This window comes from Phyllopteryx taeniolatus, chromosome 15 (genome assembly GCF_024500385.1).
Source record: "Phyllopteryx taeniolatus isolate TA_2022b chromosome 15, UOR_Ptae_1.2, whole genome shotgun sequence".
Lineage (NCBI taxonomy): Eukaryota > Metazoa > Chordata > Actinopteri > Syngnathiformes > Syngnathidae > Phyllopteryx > Phyllopteryx taeniolatus.
The window spans coordinates 9376699-9397413 of NC_084516.1; the positions used below are offsets into that span (position 1 = coordinate 9376699).

At 40.9% G+C, this 20715-nt stretch overlaps 1 protein-coding gene across 6 annotated transcripts in view; it reads right to left on the bottom strand.

The window, feature by feature from the left end:
- Positions 1-726: 726 nt before the first annotated feature.
- Positions 727-20715, bottom strand: part of LOC133489834 (PALM2-AKAP2 fusion protein) — a 127596-nt gene continuing 107607 nt past the window's right edge. For 3 of the 6 annotated variants that reach the window (XM_061798992.1, XM_061798991.1, XM_061798996.1), the window contains 8 exons: positions 14142-14363; positions 10441-10803; positions 9809-9907; positions 9259-9360; positions 7586-9035; positions 6475-6653; positions 5924-5962; positions 727-4516 (listed from right to left, as the gene is read on the bottom strand). In XM_061798992.1, the coding sequence (XP_061654976.1) occupies positions 4406-4516; positions 5924-5962; positions 6475-6653; positions 7586-9035; positions 9259-9360; positions 9809-9907; positions 10441-10803; positions 14142-14363 (2565 nt within the window). In that variant the 3' untranslated portion in view covers positions 727-4405. The remainder of the gene's footprint in view (positions 4517-5923; positions 5963-6474; positions 6654-7585; positions 9036-9258; positions 9361-9808; positions 9908-10440; positions 10804-14141; positions 14364-20715) is intronic. The other 3 variants (XM_061798993.1, XM_061798995.1, XM_061798994.1) reach the window with 3 other exon arrangements.

The window sequence follows — 20715 nt, forward strand, 5'->3', positions numbered from 1 at the left end:
ACAATAAAGTGGATTAACAACTATTATCATTGTAAAGACTAGCGCTACGAACGAGTCAGTGGTAACTCAAATCAACTGACGAATGAATCCCCCCCCCCCCCAAAAAAACTAACACAGAATTGGAATTTTCACATTCAGATCACAACAAACTACTTACTATTTTTTTCTGACGAGCTGCAACCGTCGCATTTAAAAAAATAGATGCAAGCTTCTACCTTTGGCCAAGGTACGGCGAGGGATCCTGGTTAAAGTAAGCCATTTTAAACTTAAAGAAATAACAAATTTCCATTGGGAGACGCAGCGGCTAAAACCAAAACGTGCCAGCGGAGTTTTCATTTTTTGTACTATTATTTTGGAATAGTACACAGAGTACCGAATCGGTTCTGATCTGCTATTCATTCATTACTGTCAATACGATTAACAAATGGGGATTTATAGGGTGAGTCCGCGTCCAAGTAAAGAGTGAAATGCATTGTTTGTTTGGTTTGTTCAAGTGTACTTCATAAAGTGCCTAGCGAAGTGAAGTGACATGAAAGAACTACACTAGATATCTAATTCATAAAGCGTCACTTATGATATATTTTTTTATGCAAAATTTGATTAATCAGCTAGTTGTCAGTAATTTCACCAAATCGACACATGAGAAGCAGCTAATGTATCCAGCATGCGTGTTTTAATCAAAAGGCCTAAAGACATCCTGGCACACACAAATGATCAGTCAGAAAATTGTGAAGTTTTATATTTAATGAGAAAATATTTATAATATGTATAATAGGCGAATAACTGTGAGCCGTACAAGTGCTATATAAAGTGGAGCACAATATGAACATACGAGTGGTTAACATAAGGACAAAGGTTATAATTTGGATCATAATATTGCATCGTCTCACACACTGTAGCGACCTGGAGGGTAAAAAGCAAGCTACCAGCGTTTCAAAAGATAAATAAATCATCCCCGCATCAAGAATTCAAACAAAAACGCTGCATATTCGTGTTAACGATGTTGTCATTGGCAATTCCAACCACATTTAATACAGATCGTGTGAACCAAAATCAAGGACATGGACAAGGACTCTACGTTTGTATAGTTTGACAATGGGAGGCTTTAGCTACAATAAGTCCACCCAAAAATGCTTTTGTTGCTAAAAGTTTTAAAAGTCAAGCGTAAGACGCAACTAATGCTCTGAGGGCATCTGAATAAGCCACTGAAATTAGCATACAATGCAAATGATTCATCCTGGTGTGCATTCTTTAAAAAAATAAAAAAAAAACCACAGCAACTCCACAAGTGTTTTAAATAGCTTCAAAGTCACTTTTTGATTTTTTGATTTTAAAGAAACCTCAAAACAACTGATTTGTCAAAATTTGGCTGGCTTAACTTCGTCCTTTGTCCTGGCTGGACGTTTGTCAAATTGCATTAGAATTACATCAGAAGGGACACGTCATTTAAATATTTGTCATTTAATACATTATTATTATATGTGTATAAAGGCAATAATGTTGAGTCTGTGAACTAGAGTGTTTCTTTCCTAAATTATTAGCGCTCCTGGTTTCTTTGACATATGAGATTTAAAAAAAGAATATGATTAATTTGAAAATAGGTGAACATTAGTCTCACCATAGTACGCACACTTTACCTCAGGTTGAGTTTGCATTGCATTGTCTCTGAGGATTTAGTTGTGTGTGAGTCAAGGGGCAGATAGGTCAGTGTCTAGCTGAAGGACACTTGGACAAGACACTCTAGCAGATCAAAATGTTGACCTTTGGTTTAAAACCATTCTCACCATTCTCTTGACATTCTCATGCCGGAAGAAAAAAAAAACATTCTGCAAAAAGACCAAAGAGTAGAATATTCCTGCTACTTTTCAGTTCAAGTGGTATAGAAATACACACACAAGTATAAAGACTCTTAATTAGGATTCATTCCTTGTGCTCCTGTTTGCTATTTTGAACATGAATCTGGGTTTTACATTCATCTCAGATGTCCACATCCAATCATTGTCGAGTAGGTTTCATTATTTGTTGTAGAGTTGGTAGGAAAAAAATAGCTATTGATGAATAGAATTTTCTTAAATAGGCAAACTGGCTCTCCCCCAACTTTTTATAAAAAGTTTAGTTATTTTTTTCAAACATCTGTCATCACACCATGGTCAGCTAGCAAGTATAGTAGGTATGCTGGAATACATGTGCATCTTTCAAATACACAGTCCTACCTCAGTATAATACAACCCTTATTCCAATGAAGTTGGGACGTTGTGTTAAAAATAAATACAAACAAAATACAATGATTTGCAAATCATGTTCAACCTATATTCAATTGAATACACTACAAAGACTAGATATTTAATGTTCAAACTGATACACTTGATTGTTTTTAGAAAATAATCATTAACTTAGAATTTTATGGCTGCAACACGTTCCAAAAAAGCTGGGATAGGTGGCAAAAAAGACTGAGAAAGTTGAGGAACGCTCATCAAACTGTCATATAATGCCCTGCAGTTCCATTATTGGAGCCGGGAGGGCGCTTTGCGTCCTCTCTATCTCCCCCCTCCCCTCTCTGTTTTCAGCACCTGTCTCCAATCAGCCTGATCACCACCGGTATATAAGCCTGCCTGTTCCAGAAAATCCTCGCCAAAGTATTACAGTTACTTCCAGCGGTACCACAGCCCATTTACCTCATGTAAGTCACTCTATTCATCGTTCCCTTTTTTGACTCCTGTGTCTCCTTGTTGTCAGTGTTTTCCCCCCGTGTTCCTGATCCACGTCATTGCTGCCACCAAGCCAGCCGCCTGTCCTGAACACTGCCTGCCACCTGTCCACGCCACCGCCTGCCAACCCACCTAGGTCCACCGCCATTATCTTTCCCCAATAAACTGTTCATCATTTTACATCTGGCTCTGCCTTTCTTGGATCCAGCTACTCCCCATACGTGACACAAACACCAGTTTGGAACATCCCACAGGTGAACAGGCTAATTGGAAACAGGTGGGTGCCATGGCTGGGTATAAAAGGAGCTTCCCTGAATTGCTCAGTCATTCACAAGCAAACCTGTATGCCGAAAGGAACATACAGGTTTTGGAGAAACATGCTGCCATCCAAGCAACGTCTTTTTCATGGACGGCCTTGCTTATTTCAGCAAAACAATGCCAAACCACATTCTGCACGTGTTACAACAGCGTGGCTTCGTAGTAAAATAGTGCGGGTACTATACTGGCCTGCCTGTAGTCCAGACCTGTCTCCGGTTGAATATGTGTGGCGCATTATGAAGCATAAAATACGACAACGGAGACCCCGGACTGTTGAACAGCAGAAGCTGTACATCAAGCAAGAATGGGAAAGAATTCAACCTACAAAGCTTCGACAATTGGTGTCCTCAGTTCCCAAGCGTTTATTGAATGGTGTTAAAAGAAAAGGTGATGTAACACAGTCGTAAACATGACCCTGTCCCAGCTTTTTTGGAACGTGTTGCAGCCATAAAATTCTAAGTTAATGATTATTTGCTAAAAACAATAACGTTTAACAGGTTGAACGTGATTTGCAAATCATTGTTTTATGTTTAACACAATGTCCCAACTTCATTGGAATTGGGGTTGTACAACAACAACCGCTTACAAAATCAACAAACCAATGGTACAATAAGGGATTTTAGACTATATATATATATATATATATATATATATATATATATATATATATATATACAGTTTATACTGTTATACAGCCCGCTCAGAAACACGTGATACACAATTAGGACCTTCCCTCCTTCCTATTTAAAACCTCACAAAGATGAAGTCACCAAAATGATTATTGAAAAAGCATTTCATCTATTGTTGCTGCTTGTTCTCTCGACAAATCAAATTGTGGCGATACGGGATAGGGCATTAAATCATCATACGCATCATGCATTCGAGAGTCTACGGCAAAGGAGGCCCTCAAGTCGGCGCCGTCCAAGATGGAACATGGCTGCCTGAAGGGATGCAGAAAGCTTGGAATCTTGGGAAAACATCATCGCCTGCCTGTTGATTGATGATGAATATGTGTAGCCTCACTAACATGCCAGACTCAACTTTTGACTCATTCAGTGGATGAGTCAGTGACTTACAGGCGACCTTTCAAATTAAAACCTACAGTATATATTCAAGTTACCTCCTATGAATACTTAGCATCCACAACTCTGAATCTTCCATCTTCAATGCAAATTGTCTCTTGCATCACCTTCCTTTTGTCTCACATACTCGCGTCACCTCCATGCTGTTACACCTGCAGAATCCAAGTTCAAAAGTCACTAATTGATACACTTCCTTGTTGAGCTCCATTGGTCAGACCAGAGGGTCATGTGATCATCAGAACACTAATAGTAAAATAAATACTGTTTCCTCAGCCTGTCCTCTTTTCCGCCATAGTTTCACTCTTCCTCCTCCTCCTCTTCTTCTCCATCTTCATTGGCATAGATACCGGCTTCCCACTTCAGCGCCATGTCACTTTTCCTCCTGGTGATGCGAGTGGCCTCCAACACCTGTTAAAAAAATACATCGAGAAAAATCACTTGTTGTTAACTTCAGTGCTTCCTATTTGCGGCATCATCACACCACTGCACATGCCTCTTTGATTTCAACATGTACTGTCAACCACAGAGGGAGCTGTAGGTTCACTGGAGAAGCACTAGCAACCACATGTCACTAGTGGTAGCCAATTGCAGGGCACATGTAGACAAACAACCATCCACACTACAGTCACACAAGGACAATTTAGGGCCTTCAATGAACCTATCATGCATGTTTTGAAATCTTGGAGGAAGCCGGAGAACTCAGAGAAAACATAGGCAAGCACGGGGAGAACATGTAAACTTCATACAAGAAGGCGGTGGCCCGTAATTTAAACCCCCAACCTCAGTACTGTGAAGCAGATGTGTCTTGAATCTACAACAAATGAGCTTCACTTTTTGATTAGAACTATTAAAATAAATTACATTTTACATGAAATTCTTATTAATTGATATGAACCTTTATTTTTTTTTTCTTCACAATAAAGCACCCTCAGCACTTGCCAATAAAAACAAGACATTTGATCCTCACCTCTCTAGTGTGCCATGCTTGGTCAGATGCCCCCTCTGCGCACGCATGCACGCACACGTGCCAGGCCAACACAAACGTGATGCAAGAGGACCATCAAGGACGGCAAACGTGTGCATGAATCCATGTTAAACGGGGTGGGTTATTGGTCTGACAACACTCAGAACGGTTGGGTCCCCATTAAAGTACAGATTGGCTTAATAAATATGATATATTGTATATCTAACTACAAAATGATCATGATTTTGTTTTGTTTTTTTCTTACATGTGCTGGTACAAACCTTATATTGCCAGATTCTCTCCTAAAGCACCAACTTGTATAAAAATTATTGGTGATCTAAATTACTAACAAGGTAACACGTGATGACTGATTCCTGATATTATTCATTGATTTAATCATCTTCTACTGTGCATTCGGTGGGATCGGGTGGGTAAAAGGTTATAACAAATCCAAGTACAAGCACATGCACCATCACCACCCTTGTACACGATAGCAGTGAGACCAAACACAGACCTGGGACACTTTTCTGTTTTTAGATTGACTTGATATTAACTAAAAGCAAATTAATAAAAAATTATGTTGTAAACTGTGTTTACTGCAGTGATTCATGTAGAGGAGACTTGTGGAGGAGAATGAAGATAATCTGGTTTTGTGGCTATGGTTATGGGGTTAAGGCATTAAAACACTCATTAAACGCATGGTAGTACATTCATATGTTTAATATGTACTAAATTATCTTGACCTAAACATTGCAAATACAGTACATATTAAATTGTATAGATACAGTTAAGTCTGTCCCAGGTCTGCCAGTAAAGTTAGTGATATCAGGTTTGTGGTGTGCATCAGGTACCTCAGTGGTTACCTCATTAGCCAGCAGAAAACGGGCATACTGAGCGACCAGCAGAAGGGAAGCAATAGTACACAGAGTCAACACACGTGATGTCACGATGGACAAAAAATGGTAAACAACAATTTGACATACAGTATCTAATAAATGGGATTTCAGCAGTTTTATTGAAAACTCTGGACAAAAATCCCCTACGTCTGCTACTTTGACTTTCATTTCCTGCTTCAAGGTTGGAAAATTTCCTTTGGTTTGCAAACATATTGACTCATGCTGACTGGAAATGAAAGTGACGACAATGAAATGACAAATCCTCACAAAGCCCAACACAGTCCAGTGTGCATATGGCATTTGGCTTGTTGCCTAATACACCCTGATGTTTCTGAACATACAAAAAATATATTTTGAAGACTAGGCATACATGAAATAATTACAGAGTGAATACTTTTCTAGAGTTGACAGCTGTGAATATTAACTTTCAACAGAAAACAACTCTCCCCTTATTTTCACCTGGCTTTGCATGTGAATATAATTGAATACATACTATGAATACTTACACTGTTGTCCTCTATTTTCTCCCTCCTCTTCACCTTGTGCGTTTCATAGTCTTCCATGAGCGTCTGCATGAAGTTTTTGGGTCGAGATCCTCCAGAGTCCTCACTGCCTGCGTCAGACAGGGCTCCTTCTGATGGCGAAGGCGAGACCGGCGGAGCTGGTCGAACCTTCTCGATCTTTCCTGCGGCGCAAAAATTAAGTGGTTAGATGAAGAAAATTCAGAGCACACAAACAGGTGTACACTTCATTTTGAACATCCAATTGGGACATTAATTATCATCGTTTAAGATAAGATACATGTACACCTGCCTACCTCAACATTATGAGCACCTGCACCATCTTCTTCTTTCCCTTTCAGCTGAACGCTATTTGGGGTTCACCATAGCGAATAACCCGCTTTCATCTCCCCCTGTCCTCTGCGTCTCCTGCACTAACTCCAATTATCTGCATACCTTCATTCACCATATCCATAAATATCCTCTTCGATCTTCCTCTTTGCCTCCTACCTGGCGGCTCCATTTCCAGCATCCTACTGATATAGCCATTGATTGTCCTTTCTCTCCACATGTCCAAATCATATCAATCTGGCCTCACTAGCTTTGTCTCCAATCCTTCACGTCTGTGCTGTCACTCTGATGAGCTCATTCCTTATCCGATCTACCCTTGGAAGATCCTTTAAAAAAGGTAATCATACTATTCTTTTCAATTAATTTGGCATATATTTAACAATATGTTTTAATATTGTGGGTATAGTTTACACTCGCATCAAACTACACTCATATGAATATCTGTTTCTAATTGTTTAGCATGTAGCTAAATGAGGCAACCACAATATTAAAAAAAAATACGATAACACCTCTCTGTCAGTGTTAATCACAACTTGGCATTACTATCACTGTAAAAAAAAAAAAAACATTTTTTGATTCAGCTCTTGTATTGGTTCCTTTTGCATTGTCCAACTAAACAATATTGTTCCAATGATAAGATCAGCTCAAATGAAATGACCATGTATGATAGTTATAAACTTAAAAACTAACATAAACCTTGATGTACGCTCCCTATATTAGACAACCATTTTGTACCAGGTGTCACACAGGAAGTGAGTTAACTAACCTGGTGCTGTCCTTGATGTCATTGTGAGTCTAGTTGGCAGGCTGTTGCTCTTCAACTTGTCTGCCGGGGATATTGTAGTTTTCCGTATCCCTGTTCGTGCAGGAACTTGACTGCTACTGGAAGTGCTACCAATGCGAGGAATAACTGCAGGTTGTGCCTCTCTCTGTTTCTTCAATTCTTCCTCTCTCTGCTGAGCTGCTCGGATCTCTTCCTCGATCATGGACAATGTACGCTGTTTCTTGGAGCGAAGGCGGAATGGCCCGCTTGTCACTTCCACCTCAGGGCCTTTTGTTGCGGCTGCTGTGCTACGCAGTTCAGCCGCTTCGGAGTACTTACTGAAGTAGCTGTACTCTGACTTTTCTGGGCTTGGAGGGGAAGGGGGACGGCAGATTGTGGATGGCCTAGGTACATTTGCTGTGTTCACATGACAAGAAGCCGGAGCAGCAACTGAGGCTGAGGAAGCAAGTGCTCTAGTATAAGAAGACTGGATTTTGATCCTTGGTCCTCCCTCTTTGGGTCTCTGTGGGGGAGAAATAAGTTGAGGAGATGGAGATGGTTGTGATGGCGGGGTTGGGCTGGATGACTGTTGCTGATGCAGAACATTTTGTGTTTCTGCAGGTTTCCCTTCGAAAGAAACCTCCACATCTGGCAGCCAGTCTGGCTGCTGGGATGGGTTACATGTAGCAGTGCTGGAGGACACAGGTGTCTGCAGATGGTCAGCTTCCCCAAAAGACAGAGGGGAGGAAGAAACTGGCACTGGGCTACTTGTTGAAGCAGAGGATGGAGACACAGGGCCGCTCATTTGTGAAGAATCTAAATTCGGGAGAGATGACTGCCAGTCATCTCCGTTTGTTGAGAGGGCATTTTGGATGACATTTTGGACAAGGACCTCTGCCTGGAATTCCAGCTCGTCCTCTGCTGCACTTCCAGTGGTTTGCCCGTTGACTGGCGTAGTGGGCTGGGGGGTAGATGGTAACACTGGGGTAAGTGGTAGTGGCGTCGGGGGAAGTGAGGCCCCACTGTCCGAAACACTATCCAAGCTAAACACCGTTGTGTCCTGAGAGCGGACGGATAACTCTTCCAATCCCGAGTCAGACTCCTCGGGGTGATAGCCTTGGTGGAACTGGTTCTTCCCTTCCTCTTCATCGCTCAGATTTGTCATTACAGCGCGAACACTGGTAAATTCTCCTCCAACACCTTCATCAGACCAGGTCACGTGACACTCTCCGGTTTCTGGTACAGTGTTGCTGCTCCCAAGGTTGCCCCTGGGTATGGACTTGGAAAAGGGTCTGGCAGAGTATATGTGAGGAGCTATGGAATTCTTGGTCACGTCACCTTGCAGGAATTGCTTCCTGGCAGATGAGAAGTCAATCTTTTTTTCCACAATTTCTTCCTTCCTGATTAAGTCTGGGTCAAAGGTGACCAGTGTGGGAGGTCCAGTAACTTGGGGCTGCCATTGGGGATGAGAAGAGTGAAAGTCAGAAATCAATCACCATCGAATTAAATACAAAAGGTCAACAAATCCTTAATAATCAGCAAACAAACACTTACCATGTATTCAAAAATACATACATTTAGTTGTCTTTATTTTTTACTCAGCAAACCATTTATTATTTTACAGTTGGAAACTACTTGTGCTACGGTGCTTACTGCTTGTGTGTACAGTCTGCTACCTGTGTGTATGTATGAGTTGAATTCTGCTTCTGCGTTTTTCTCTCTTGGTATTTTCGGAGAGATTCAAGCTGTTCAGGGTCCAGCTGCTCCTCCAAAGGAACCTTCAATAAATGTAGAAATCAATCAAAGATCCTATTCATCCATCCATCCATTTTCTGAGCCGCTTCTCCTCACGAGGGTCGCGGGCGTGCTGGAGCCTATCCCAGCTGTCATCGGGCAGGAGGTGGGGTACACCCTGAACTGGTTGCCAGCCAATCGCAGGGCACATACAAACAAACAACCAGTCGCACTCACATTCACACCTACGGGCAATTTAGAGTCTCCAATTAATGCATGTTTTTGGGATGTGGGAGGAAACCCGAGTGCCCGGAGAAAACCCACGCAGGCACAGGGAGAACATGCAAACTCCACACAGACGGGGCCGGGGATTGAACCCGGGTCCTCGGAACTGTGAGGCTGACGCTCTAACCAGTCGTCCACCGTGCCGCCAGATCCTATTCATGAGTAGTTCAATATTATATAATCAACAAGGATGAAATAATTAACTACCTCCTGTGGAGGGTTCCACCAACGTTGAGCAATGCCAGGGTTTTTCTTCACTGCCTGGTCTCGGATCAGCTCCTGACGCTCACGTTCCAACTCCTGTGCCTGTTGGACAGGTAATCAATGAGTCCTTGTTGCAATACTGATCACAAAGGATGTACAATCATAAATTCTTTTCAGCCTCAAATGGTGCGCATGTATTTATTAAAATACATTACATAACACTATATTGGCACTGCTGTTTTCCGTAAAAGACCATTTTGCAAGATGGTTCTGTTTGGTTTCCATTCAAAAAGTTGTAAAGAGTACTCAAATATTCAATCGCATTGCACTTTTCAAAATCTTTTCCCTACAACTGTAACAACTGCACTAATACAGAATGAGTAGGGTTTGGTTTGTTGAATTATCATAAGGTTTATAAGATTTATCATTGGAATGAAAAGAACACAAATCTGACATTTTACAAAAAAAAAAACATTGGATTGTGATGTAGATGAGCTGTCAGGACACAGCAATGCAACATTTTGCATTCCTCTCAACAACAAATGTCCCAGTGGAAAAGCAAGCTGGATTGGAGTTTAAGACTCCACACACTTGTGGTTTGTGAACCGTTATAGCTGATTACATGACCCAATTACCTCTTCTGGATTTCGTCTCATCGTCACTCTGACGGCCTGCTCTTCTCCTGGAGTGAAGAGTTTTTCCGGCCGTCTGTCCTCCTGAAACGCTCTCAGCTCAAACTTTGCACCGCTGTGGCTCGATTCCTCCCTCGGCATATGCCCATTGGTTTTTACAGTGGATTCATCCTGATGTAGGAAGGTGGTTTGTCTTTGCCCCACCACAATGATTGGTTGGTGATTACCAGGAGATGAATTGGACACACACACAGACGAATACTTTCCATCTATGCTGATTGGTTTGGTGCATGCAGATGGGGAGGCGTTTCCATTAGTGGGTGTGTCTGAGGCTGCATCCAGCACCTGATCCAGGTAGCGGATCTCCTGAGAAGAGAGTAGATAAAGTTAGACTCAAAATTAGGGCATACAGAGGATGCCATTTTGCGCACCAACAATAAAACCAGTTGTCCACTATCAGCATTTCTTACATTTTTTTTGCTATTTAACAGCTAATCAACACAAGGTACAAATTAGAAGTACCGTAATTAAACCCTGTTTTGTATTTTACAATATTAAAGTATGTGTCTTGTTACAAAGTAAGAGCTGATGCCAGACTAGAAATGTGGTTGGTGGAAATTTATTGTAGATGTCTGATCAGCTTTATTTTTCTCAATGAGCTGCCCCACTATGTGGTTCACTCAAGTTTTGAAGGTGAACCAAAAAGTGTATCGGTACAATGTTCTAAACAAGTGAGATTGATGGAAATGGTAGTATTTGGGTATGAGTATCAATTATGTCTGTTAAAGGGATTGCCACTGTAATTGTAAAACTATGGGGCTGTGAAGTACTGACTTCACAAAGGATTGGAACTTAAAAGAATGTCTTCCCTTTGTGGAAGGAGCTCACAGCTCTTCCAGTATTTCAGTAATTTGTATGTAGTACATTCATTTCAAACATTTCACCTGGCAAAAGCCTTCTTGATCAATTCAACATGCTGTCGCGAATGAGGGAGTCAGCATTTGGCAGATACCACCTGACAAAGCAGAAGCTACTCAATGTTTTCTTTGAGAAAAACACCCTGAAGAATCAAGTAAAGGACCTGAATACTCAGCTCCAGTTAGCAAACGAACAGATCAACAGTCAAGGGCAAAAATTAGCAGACTTGTCTGCCAAGCTCAAGTCAGAAGGGAAGGAGAACAAGATTCTCTGGGACCAGGTGGAATATTTGACCAATGAGGTAAAAGCTGGAAGTAAAAAGGAGAATGAGGCTAGACTGCCCGCCAAATTACAGGAAACAGGGAGTTTTATTAAAAAGCATCAGAGGATTCCTAAAGAAGACAGCGAAAACATGCTTCAACAGCCTCAGAGAAAACCGATCCAAACAGAATCCATGTTTTTGGTGTCATCAAGCAATATGTTTTTTGTGGACACACATCTGTTTTTCAAGGAGAAATGCTTGTGGGCTGAATTACAAAAAGAAGAAATGCGGCAAGACGATAAACAGATGGTTCTGGTCTGGTCGAGTGATTAAAACAACTTGGATGAACAGTTTGTGATAAAGAAGGGATATATTGTTTTTTTACATTTCCATGATATGCCAAGTGTTTATGGATAAAGCTAAGTTGTTGTTATGGATACAATTTTTGAAATATCATGTATTTGCAGATTAAGCTCAATAATATATTTTGATCATTAACAAATGTATTTGGCACCACAGAGGCCAGAATCCCTCTAAATCAGCTACAGGTTGTCATGGTGATGAAAGTGACTTCACAAAGGTTTGGAATGTCCTTTGCACGATGACATCACAGCTCTCGATGCACATTTCCTTTTTTTTTTTTTTTTTTTTTTTAGTACTTTTGTAGTAATGGCTGACGGATCAAAATTAGTTCTTTTTAGACACTTTACAACAATACAACAATTCAATTCCAAATCTTAATGTGAGCGCAACACAAAATGTTGTCGCGAGTGAGGGAATTGGCCTGTGGCAGGTATAACTCGGCCAAGCAGAAGATCCTCGGTGTTTTCAGTGAGGAAGGAAAGAAAACATTGGAGAATCAAGTTAAAGACCTGACAGCTCAGCTCAAAATGGCAAAGGAACAAATAAAAAGTCAAGGACAAAAATTAGCAGACATGTCTGCCAAGCTGAAGTCGGAGGGGAATGAGAACAAGATTCTCTGGGACCAGGTGGAATATTTGACCAATGCGGTCCAAACGGAGAGTAAAAAGAAAGACACTGAGGCCAATCTGCTTGGTAAACCACAAGAAACAGGATATAGCAGCTTTTGGGAAAAGCGTCTGAGGACCAACATTGTCAGGGAAAACGATGGGGGAATCTCACTCAATGGCGAAACACAGCAGCAAGTAAACAATCCGTTTCAAGTAGGCTGTAGGTTTATGGTGAACTACAGTGATACAATTTCCATGGGCCTATGTGATGCATTTTCCTCAAGTGATACATTATCTGAAAACACGTCACGAAGTGTTTCATTGTGTGATGACAGTGATGAAAGTGACAGTGATACGTTATCGGAGGACACATATGATCTGGTCTTCAACGAGACAATGTGGGGGGACCTAAAGAAAGAATTCATCGAAATACGACAGGACAATAATCAAATGGTTCCGGTTGAGTAATTCTTTAGAGCCTGGAAAAGGTGCTAGGTGACAAAGGAAAAGGACATTGAGACCAAAATGTCAAATCATGACATTCATGTTATATTTCTGTGCAACTAGTAGTAATATGAAAAGTGGAGTATGCAAACAATTGTGATTGTGATAGCTGCTAAATGTGAGCTTTCCTTTGAAGAAGGTGTGAAAATATGCAGTTTTAGAACGTGATAAAAAGCTTGTAACATAAGTGGTCACACACAAAATCTCATAGGTAAATGTTAATTTTTTAAAAATGTACTGCAGTGTTTGATTGTTTCAACTAAAGAAGTTGTACATTACATTACACAACTATTCAATGCCTCACATGCATTGTTGTAATATAACATTTTGTTTTCAGAATATATCTATATATATATATATCTATATACACAGTGGATATAAAAAGTCTAAACATCATTTGTGTGATATAACAAAATGAGACCAAGATAAATGATTTCAAAAGTTTCCACCATTAATGTGACAACTGAAGTGAAAAAAGATTCCTGAAATCTCTTAGAGGGGAAGTAAAAAGTGAACAAAAGAAATTCCAAGGCATTAAATATACCATAAAACACAGTGAAGACAGTCCAAGTGGAGAAAATATGACACAACAGTAACATTAGTAAGAACTGAACATTCCTCCTGAACTGCTTAAATGTCTAAACAAAAATTCCTGGCAAGTACTGGCTGTTGCGTACAAGTAACAACCATCTTCCGTCTTCTTCGTACAGTATTTCTGTGCTATGGTGTGGAATGGCAAAACAGAAGAAAAACCTCCACGCCCGGTTACATTTTGCAAAAACTTGCAACCTCCCAAACGCATGTGGGGAAATGCAGTCTGACAGATTTGGATTTTTTCCCCCCAAATTTAGCAAATATTGGCATCTTGATGCCACATTCATAAGACATAAGACATTCATAAAACAAAAGCATTTTTTTTTAATTCTGAGAACATGCTTTGCTTTTCCACTCATTATTTTACAAGATCAACATTAGATGGACCCTAACCTTGAGGGTACAGCCATACATACATACATGCATACATGCCCATCTTGTAAGATTCTGCATACCTGCTCTACATCGCTGTCGGATGTCTCTACCTTCAGCTCGACTGCACTGTGGCCTTGCACACTGGATCTGCTGAGGCAGCCATGCTGGATCTGTTGGCTCTCCACCTCCATGATTAGCGGACCGTCAGTGATGATGCTGACTGATTCCTGGAAAGTGACACACTTCAAGGCTCGCTCCTTAGGTAGTGTGCCACTGACATCCTCGGGTGCATGCCACGATTTCTGTGAAATGTAAAAAAATTAAATCAAAAGCTGCAGATTCTAAGTCAAATAATCCTTATTTTTTAAGCCTGTTGAGGTTAATTGTGCAGGTCAGGGTTATTAAGGTTTGATTTTAACTACATAGACAATAGACATCACTCGCATTAGTGTGTCTGCATTGCAGTGATACATATGGTATATATGCTTAGTTCAATCACTGAGTGGAGACAGGACCTAGCAGTTAATGTAGGAAAAACCAGAATAACCCATCCCAAAAAGTGAGTTTTCACAATGATCATTTTGTGACAACCTTTGTATGTATGTTCAATAAATAGTGCCGAGAAATGTGTCCCTACATTGAATTGGTTTGTTTTTGCAAAACTAATAACTTAAGGTGACATCATTTCGAGTGTAGTAGTTATCAGTCCTGCTAAATTTTAATGGTATACTATATTATGTGTCATGACAACAAATGGCAACAATTTGTGAAAATATATTAATTTGAAAATAACTAATGTTAAATACAATGTCACATACTGCATTATGCAGACAATGTGCCTTTATTACCTCACAACAAATATCGGAATTAACCAAGATGACAAGCAAGCATTATAATTCAAATCCACATACATTCATACATTCTGTAGACAACACCCAAATGAACACTCAAGGGAAGAGCAACTTAAGGAAATTGTAAAATTATGTTCTTCATGTAATATTACCATTTAAGGGACTAATTGATTCATTAATTCAGTTTTCCTGTTAAGGACAAACAGTGATAAATCTGGTGACCCTACGGTTTTGTACTCAACACATTCCAGACCTCACAGAAGCCCAACGGTGGACCCTTTTCATTCACCACAAGCCACAAACAAAAAGCTCTGTTGTCTTTCTTGTTTTACAGCCCTGTATCTTTACAATCGATTTTTAGGATGTTGACTTTCACATGAAAACTTGTCGGTCTTGTGTGTGTACGCAGCTTTAATGGTCACTGATGGTGTAGTGGTACACTCGCCTGACTTCGTAGTGGGCAGCGTGGGTTCAGTTCCCACTCATTGACGGTGTGAATGTGAGTGTGGATGGTTTTCCTTGTCTATATGTGCCGTGCGACTGACTGGCGACCAGTTCAGAGTGTAGTCCGCCTTTTGCCCGAAGTCAGCTGAGATAGACTCCAGCGCCCCGCGACCCTGAACAGGATAAGCGGTGTTGAGAATGGATGGTTGGATGGACAGCTTTAATTACCATCACTTCAGTGAATTGGGTCACTGTTGGATTGAAATTCCCTGTTGCACCTAAAAGTTGTGTTCAAATGACGATATTTGCTGTGTCATGTTAACAGACACATCATTCACACATATTGGATTTGTTTAGAGTACTTGTTTCCAAACTTTGGTTTTGGACCCAAAACAAGTCCAGCATAGATTCTTGTTTTTGTAGTCACTGACTGTCAAGAGTATACTGGAGTTTTATGAGACCATGTATGAAGTGGCCAAGCAGGTATTTTGTGTTATTTATCACCAAATATTTTTTTCAATTTTAATTTCAATGTTATTTTGATAACCAAAAATATTGTGCTCTTCAACGTTTGAGTGAATGTTTGAGTACTGGGGAGGAACCAAATTTCCAATGTTGTGCTTCAACTGAAAATTGAAAACTGTTTTAAAGCAATGGAAGCACAATTAAAGAAAATCTTATAAGATAAAAGGAAAATCCCTTTAAAAGGGAGGTGCAGTATTGCCTTTAAGGAACTGGCTTATTCTTTCCCTTTCTGTTTTTTGGCTCTTTTCCGCTCTCTTGCTGAGCTCATTCTTCTCCTTCCTTCCTTTTTGCTAGGATTATTAAGGAAACAGTGCAGTCACATGGTGGATTATTAACACTGCCTTTCCACAAAAAGATTTCTCTGTCATACAGTTAACAACACTCTCCTGTAAGTTTCTTCTTGTTCTTATATCTTCTGAGGACAAATGAATCCCTCAGGGCATCTTGGTGACCTATTTTGCTCAGTCATGTGAAGTTTCACACTGTTAATGAAGTGCAATGGAATACCAAAATAATATTTGTTACAACCCCAATTCCAATGAAGTTGGGATGTTGTGTTAAACATAAATAAAAACAGAATACAATGATTTGCAAATCGTGCTCAACCTATATTTAATTGAATACACCACAAAGACAAGATATTTAATGTTTTAAATTTAAACTTTATTGTTTTAAGGAAATAATCATTAACTTAGAATTTTATGGCTGCAACACGTTCCAAAAAAGCTGGGACATGGTCATGTTTACCACTGTGTTACATCACCTTTTCTTTTAACAACATTCAACAAATGTTTGGGAACTGAGGACACTAATTGTTGAAGCTTTGTAGGTGGAATTCTTTCCCATTCTTGTTTGATGTACAGCTTCAGCTGTTCAACAGTCCGGGTTCTCCGTTGTCGTATTTTACGCTTCATAATGTGCCACACCTTTTCAATGGGAGACAGGTCTGGACTGCAGGCAGGCCAGTCTAGTACGCGTACTCGTTTACCACGAAGCCACGCTGTTGTAACACGTGCAGAATGTGGTTTGGCATTGTCTTGCTGATATAAGCAAGGCCGTCCATGAAAAAGACGTTGCTTGGATGGCAGCATATGTTTCTCCAAAACCTGTATGTACCTTTCACCATTAATGGTGCCTTCACAGATGTTTAAGTTACCCATGCCATTGGCACTAACACAGCCCCAGACCATCACAGATGCTGGCTTTTGAACTTTGCGTACGTAACAGTCCGGATGGTTCTTTTCCTCTTTGGCCCGGAGGACACGACGTCCACAATTTCCAAAAACAATTTGAAATGTGGACTCGGCGGACCGCAGAACACTTTTCCACTTTTCATCCGTCCATCTTAGATGACCTCGGGCCCAGCGAAGCCGGCGGGGTTTCTGGGTGTTGTTAATAAATGGCTTTTGCTTTGCATAGTAGAGTTTCAAGTTCCACTTACGGATGTAGCGCCGAACTGTATTTACTGACATTGGTTTTCTGAAGTGTTCCTGACCTCATGTGGTGATATCCTTTACACATTGATTTCGGTTTTTGATGCAGTGCCGCCTGAGGGATCGAAGGTCACGGGCATTCAATGTTGGTTTTCGGCCTTGCCGCTTACATGCAGTGATTTCTTCAGATTATCTGAACCTTTTGATGATATTATAGACCGTACATGATGAAATCCCTAAATTCCTTGCAATTGTACGTTGAGGAACATTGTCCTTAAACTGTTCGACTATTTTCTCACACACTTGTTCACAAAGAGGTGAACCTCGCCCCATCTTTGCTTGTGAATGACTGAGCAATTCAGGGAAGCTCCTTTTATACCCAATCATGGCACCCACCTGTTCCCAATTAGCCTGTTCACCTGTGGGATGTTCCAAACAGGTGTTTGATGAGCATTCCTCAACTTTCTCAGTCTTTTTTGCCACCTGTCCCAGCTTTTTTGGAACGTGTTGCAGCCATAACATTCTAAGTTCATGATTATTTGCTAAAAACAATACAGTTTATCAGTTTGAACATTACATATCTTGTCTTTGTAGTGTATTCCATTAAATATATGTGGAACATGATTTGCAAATCATTGTATTCTGTTTTTATTTATGTTTAACACAACGTCCCAAGGCGGCACGGTGGACGACTGGTTAGAGCGTCAGCCTCACAGTTCTGAGGAGCAGGGTTCAATCCCTGGCCCCGCCTGTGTGGAGTTTGCATGTTCTCCCCGTGCCTGCGTGGGTTTTCTCCGGGCACTCCGGTTTCCTCCCACATCCCAAAAACATGCATGAATTGAAGACTCTAAATTGCCCGTAGGTGTGAATGTGAGTGCGAATGGTTGTTTGTTTTCAATGTGGCCTGCGATTGGCTGGCAACCAGTTCAGGGTGTACCCCGCCTCCTGCCCGATGATAGCTGGGATAGGCTCCAGCACGCCCGCGACCCTACTGAGGAGAAGCGGTTCAGAAAATGGATGAATGGATGGACAACGTCCCAACTTCATTGGAATTGGGGTTGTACAAAAGTCTCACAGTCAGTGTACGATAACGATGCACAAATGCAAAATTGAGAACTGTCTGCAAAACTATCAGCAGTATTTTAAATGTGAACACACACAACAAAGGAGCAATTATGTTGAATTTGGTTGTGCCAAATGTACAGAATGCCAATTAAACCTGCAGCATCCTACAAGCATAGTGGCATTACTGAGGTCACTCCTGTGTATAGAGAGTTATATTTACTAGATTTTTATGACGTGTAATGGGAACAAATGTTCCTGTGTTTCCTTGGTCTGTTTTTCCTTCTATGCTCCATAGCGTTAAAGCACATAATGGGCAGTCAGAACTGAGGTGCAACCACACCCAAGGGTTGACCGACACGCTGTAGGGTGCACAACACTGTAATGATGGAAACCTTTGGCATAAACTGAGTGCTTTGAGAAGTATAAAACCATACATTGACACAACTTTGAACTATTTGTCAAGAAGTGTCTTTGACCCGCCCTCCCTCACTCTCTTGCATAGCGTCAGGTCAAATGATTTTACATCGTTAATTTTATTACTGAAAATGAGCATCAGCTGCCACTTGTATGCACATAAAGTCTTTTATCTTGTTGTGGTTGACCACCTGTATACTTTTGGAATTTGTGTGTAGGAGGAGTGTGTATCCATCAAACAGGACCAAGCAGAAGAGGGAGGATATCCTGTTACTGCCTGAGGAAAAGAATACGACAGGGATGTCTCTTATGCAATTATGCCACACAAACCTGAGCAAAAACATAATGGATTGGGGGTAGTATGTGTGTGTGTGTGTGTGTCATTGCACAGCAGGTGTGTGTCCATGTGTATTTGTGTCTCCATGAGGTGAGCTGACATTCCAGACATACTCTAGCTAGCTCAAAGCTCCAACACTAATGAATATGATGAAGGACACTGTATGCTGCCTGCAAAGTTAAAGGTGCAAACAGTCCTTTAGCATGAGCGTAAGAATGCAGGAATAAAGGAATTATAAATTAAGTCAAACGCATACACTTAAATAACTTACTGTTAACTTTTTAAAATCATGGGAAAGACAGAAGATGCAGTTATCAGAAGACGTTTTGGTTTGGGTACAGCTCAGCAGAGGAAGTTATGGAGGAATATTGTGTTATACAATTGAGTGGAAAGGAATCACAGGCCAAATAAAGACACACATGGACAGCTGTTAGTCTAAATGCTGGTTCTCGCCCTGGCTGTCACCATCCCAAACACATCTGGAAACTCTTATGATCCTCCTATACTGTGACGCACACAAGTCACAATCACAAACACGCACATTAAGACCTTTTTCTTTCTTTCTTTTTAATACTCGGCACATCATCTCTAAATACAATATCCATGTCTTTATCACATCTACTGCACACACAATTGGAATATTTTAATATGGCTTTACTCACCTATAGTTTTCACAAGCCTCAACAGCACGTCTGTCTCGGTGACTCTTAAGTCATTAATCTTCAAAAGGTGCCTTTCAGTTTTAAAAGACTTCCTTCCACTAGTTTCAATAAAGTGTAATCCTTCTCAGCTCTGCTTGCACCAGCCTTGCTTCATTCCTGCTTCAGATTGTGGGAGTGCCAGACTTTTCCCTGGCCAAGCCTTTTCCTCCTCTTCTCCCCCTCCTTTTCCTCCCCTCCCATCTCTTTCCTCTCCTCCACAAAGCCTCTCCTCTCTCAGCAGCATTCCTGCTGGACGCTCACTGAGCTGTGATGTCATAGCGCACACGCATGTGTGTGTGTGTGCGTGCGTATGTGCACGTTCACGTCTCCATATGCCCTCACGCACAAAGATGCCTTCTGTGCAGACGGCCCAGCAAACATCCATCCATCCTATTGCTGCCCACTTCTCCCTTCCTGTCTAAAAGCCAGCCCCTCCCACTTTCTGCTGATTAACAGATGATGAGTGAAGAAAGGTGGAGGAGATGATAAGAAGGTAATTATATTTCATTCTGTCATCGTCACTTTAGGCCTGTTGACTCAGTCCCATATGACATTTAGAAGGATGCTGTATGTTTCCCGTAGTCGCCCTTTATTAAAAGTCTAATGAAATACATCCTGGTGCCTCATCGTTCTCTTAGAGCTTCTAAACTTTCATTTAAGCTTTAAAGCAGGACGGGAGGAGAGTTATGTGGGAAAGTATTTAATAATCAGGGTTTTTCCATGAGGCTTTAACATGGTGTATAAAATCAAGGGGTAAAACACGGATATGAGTCACATTTGTATAGGCAACGCTCCCTCCACGAGTCCATGTGTGTTTGTGTTGTGTGTGTTTGGTAACAGGATCCCAGCAAGGGAAACCAGAGATATAGAGTCACAGTTAACTT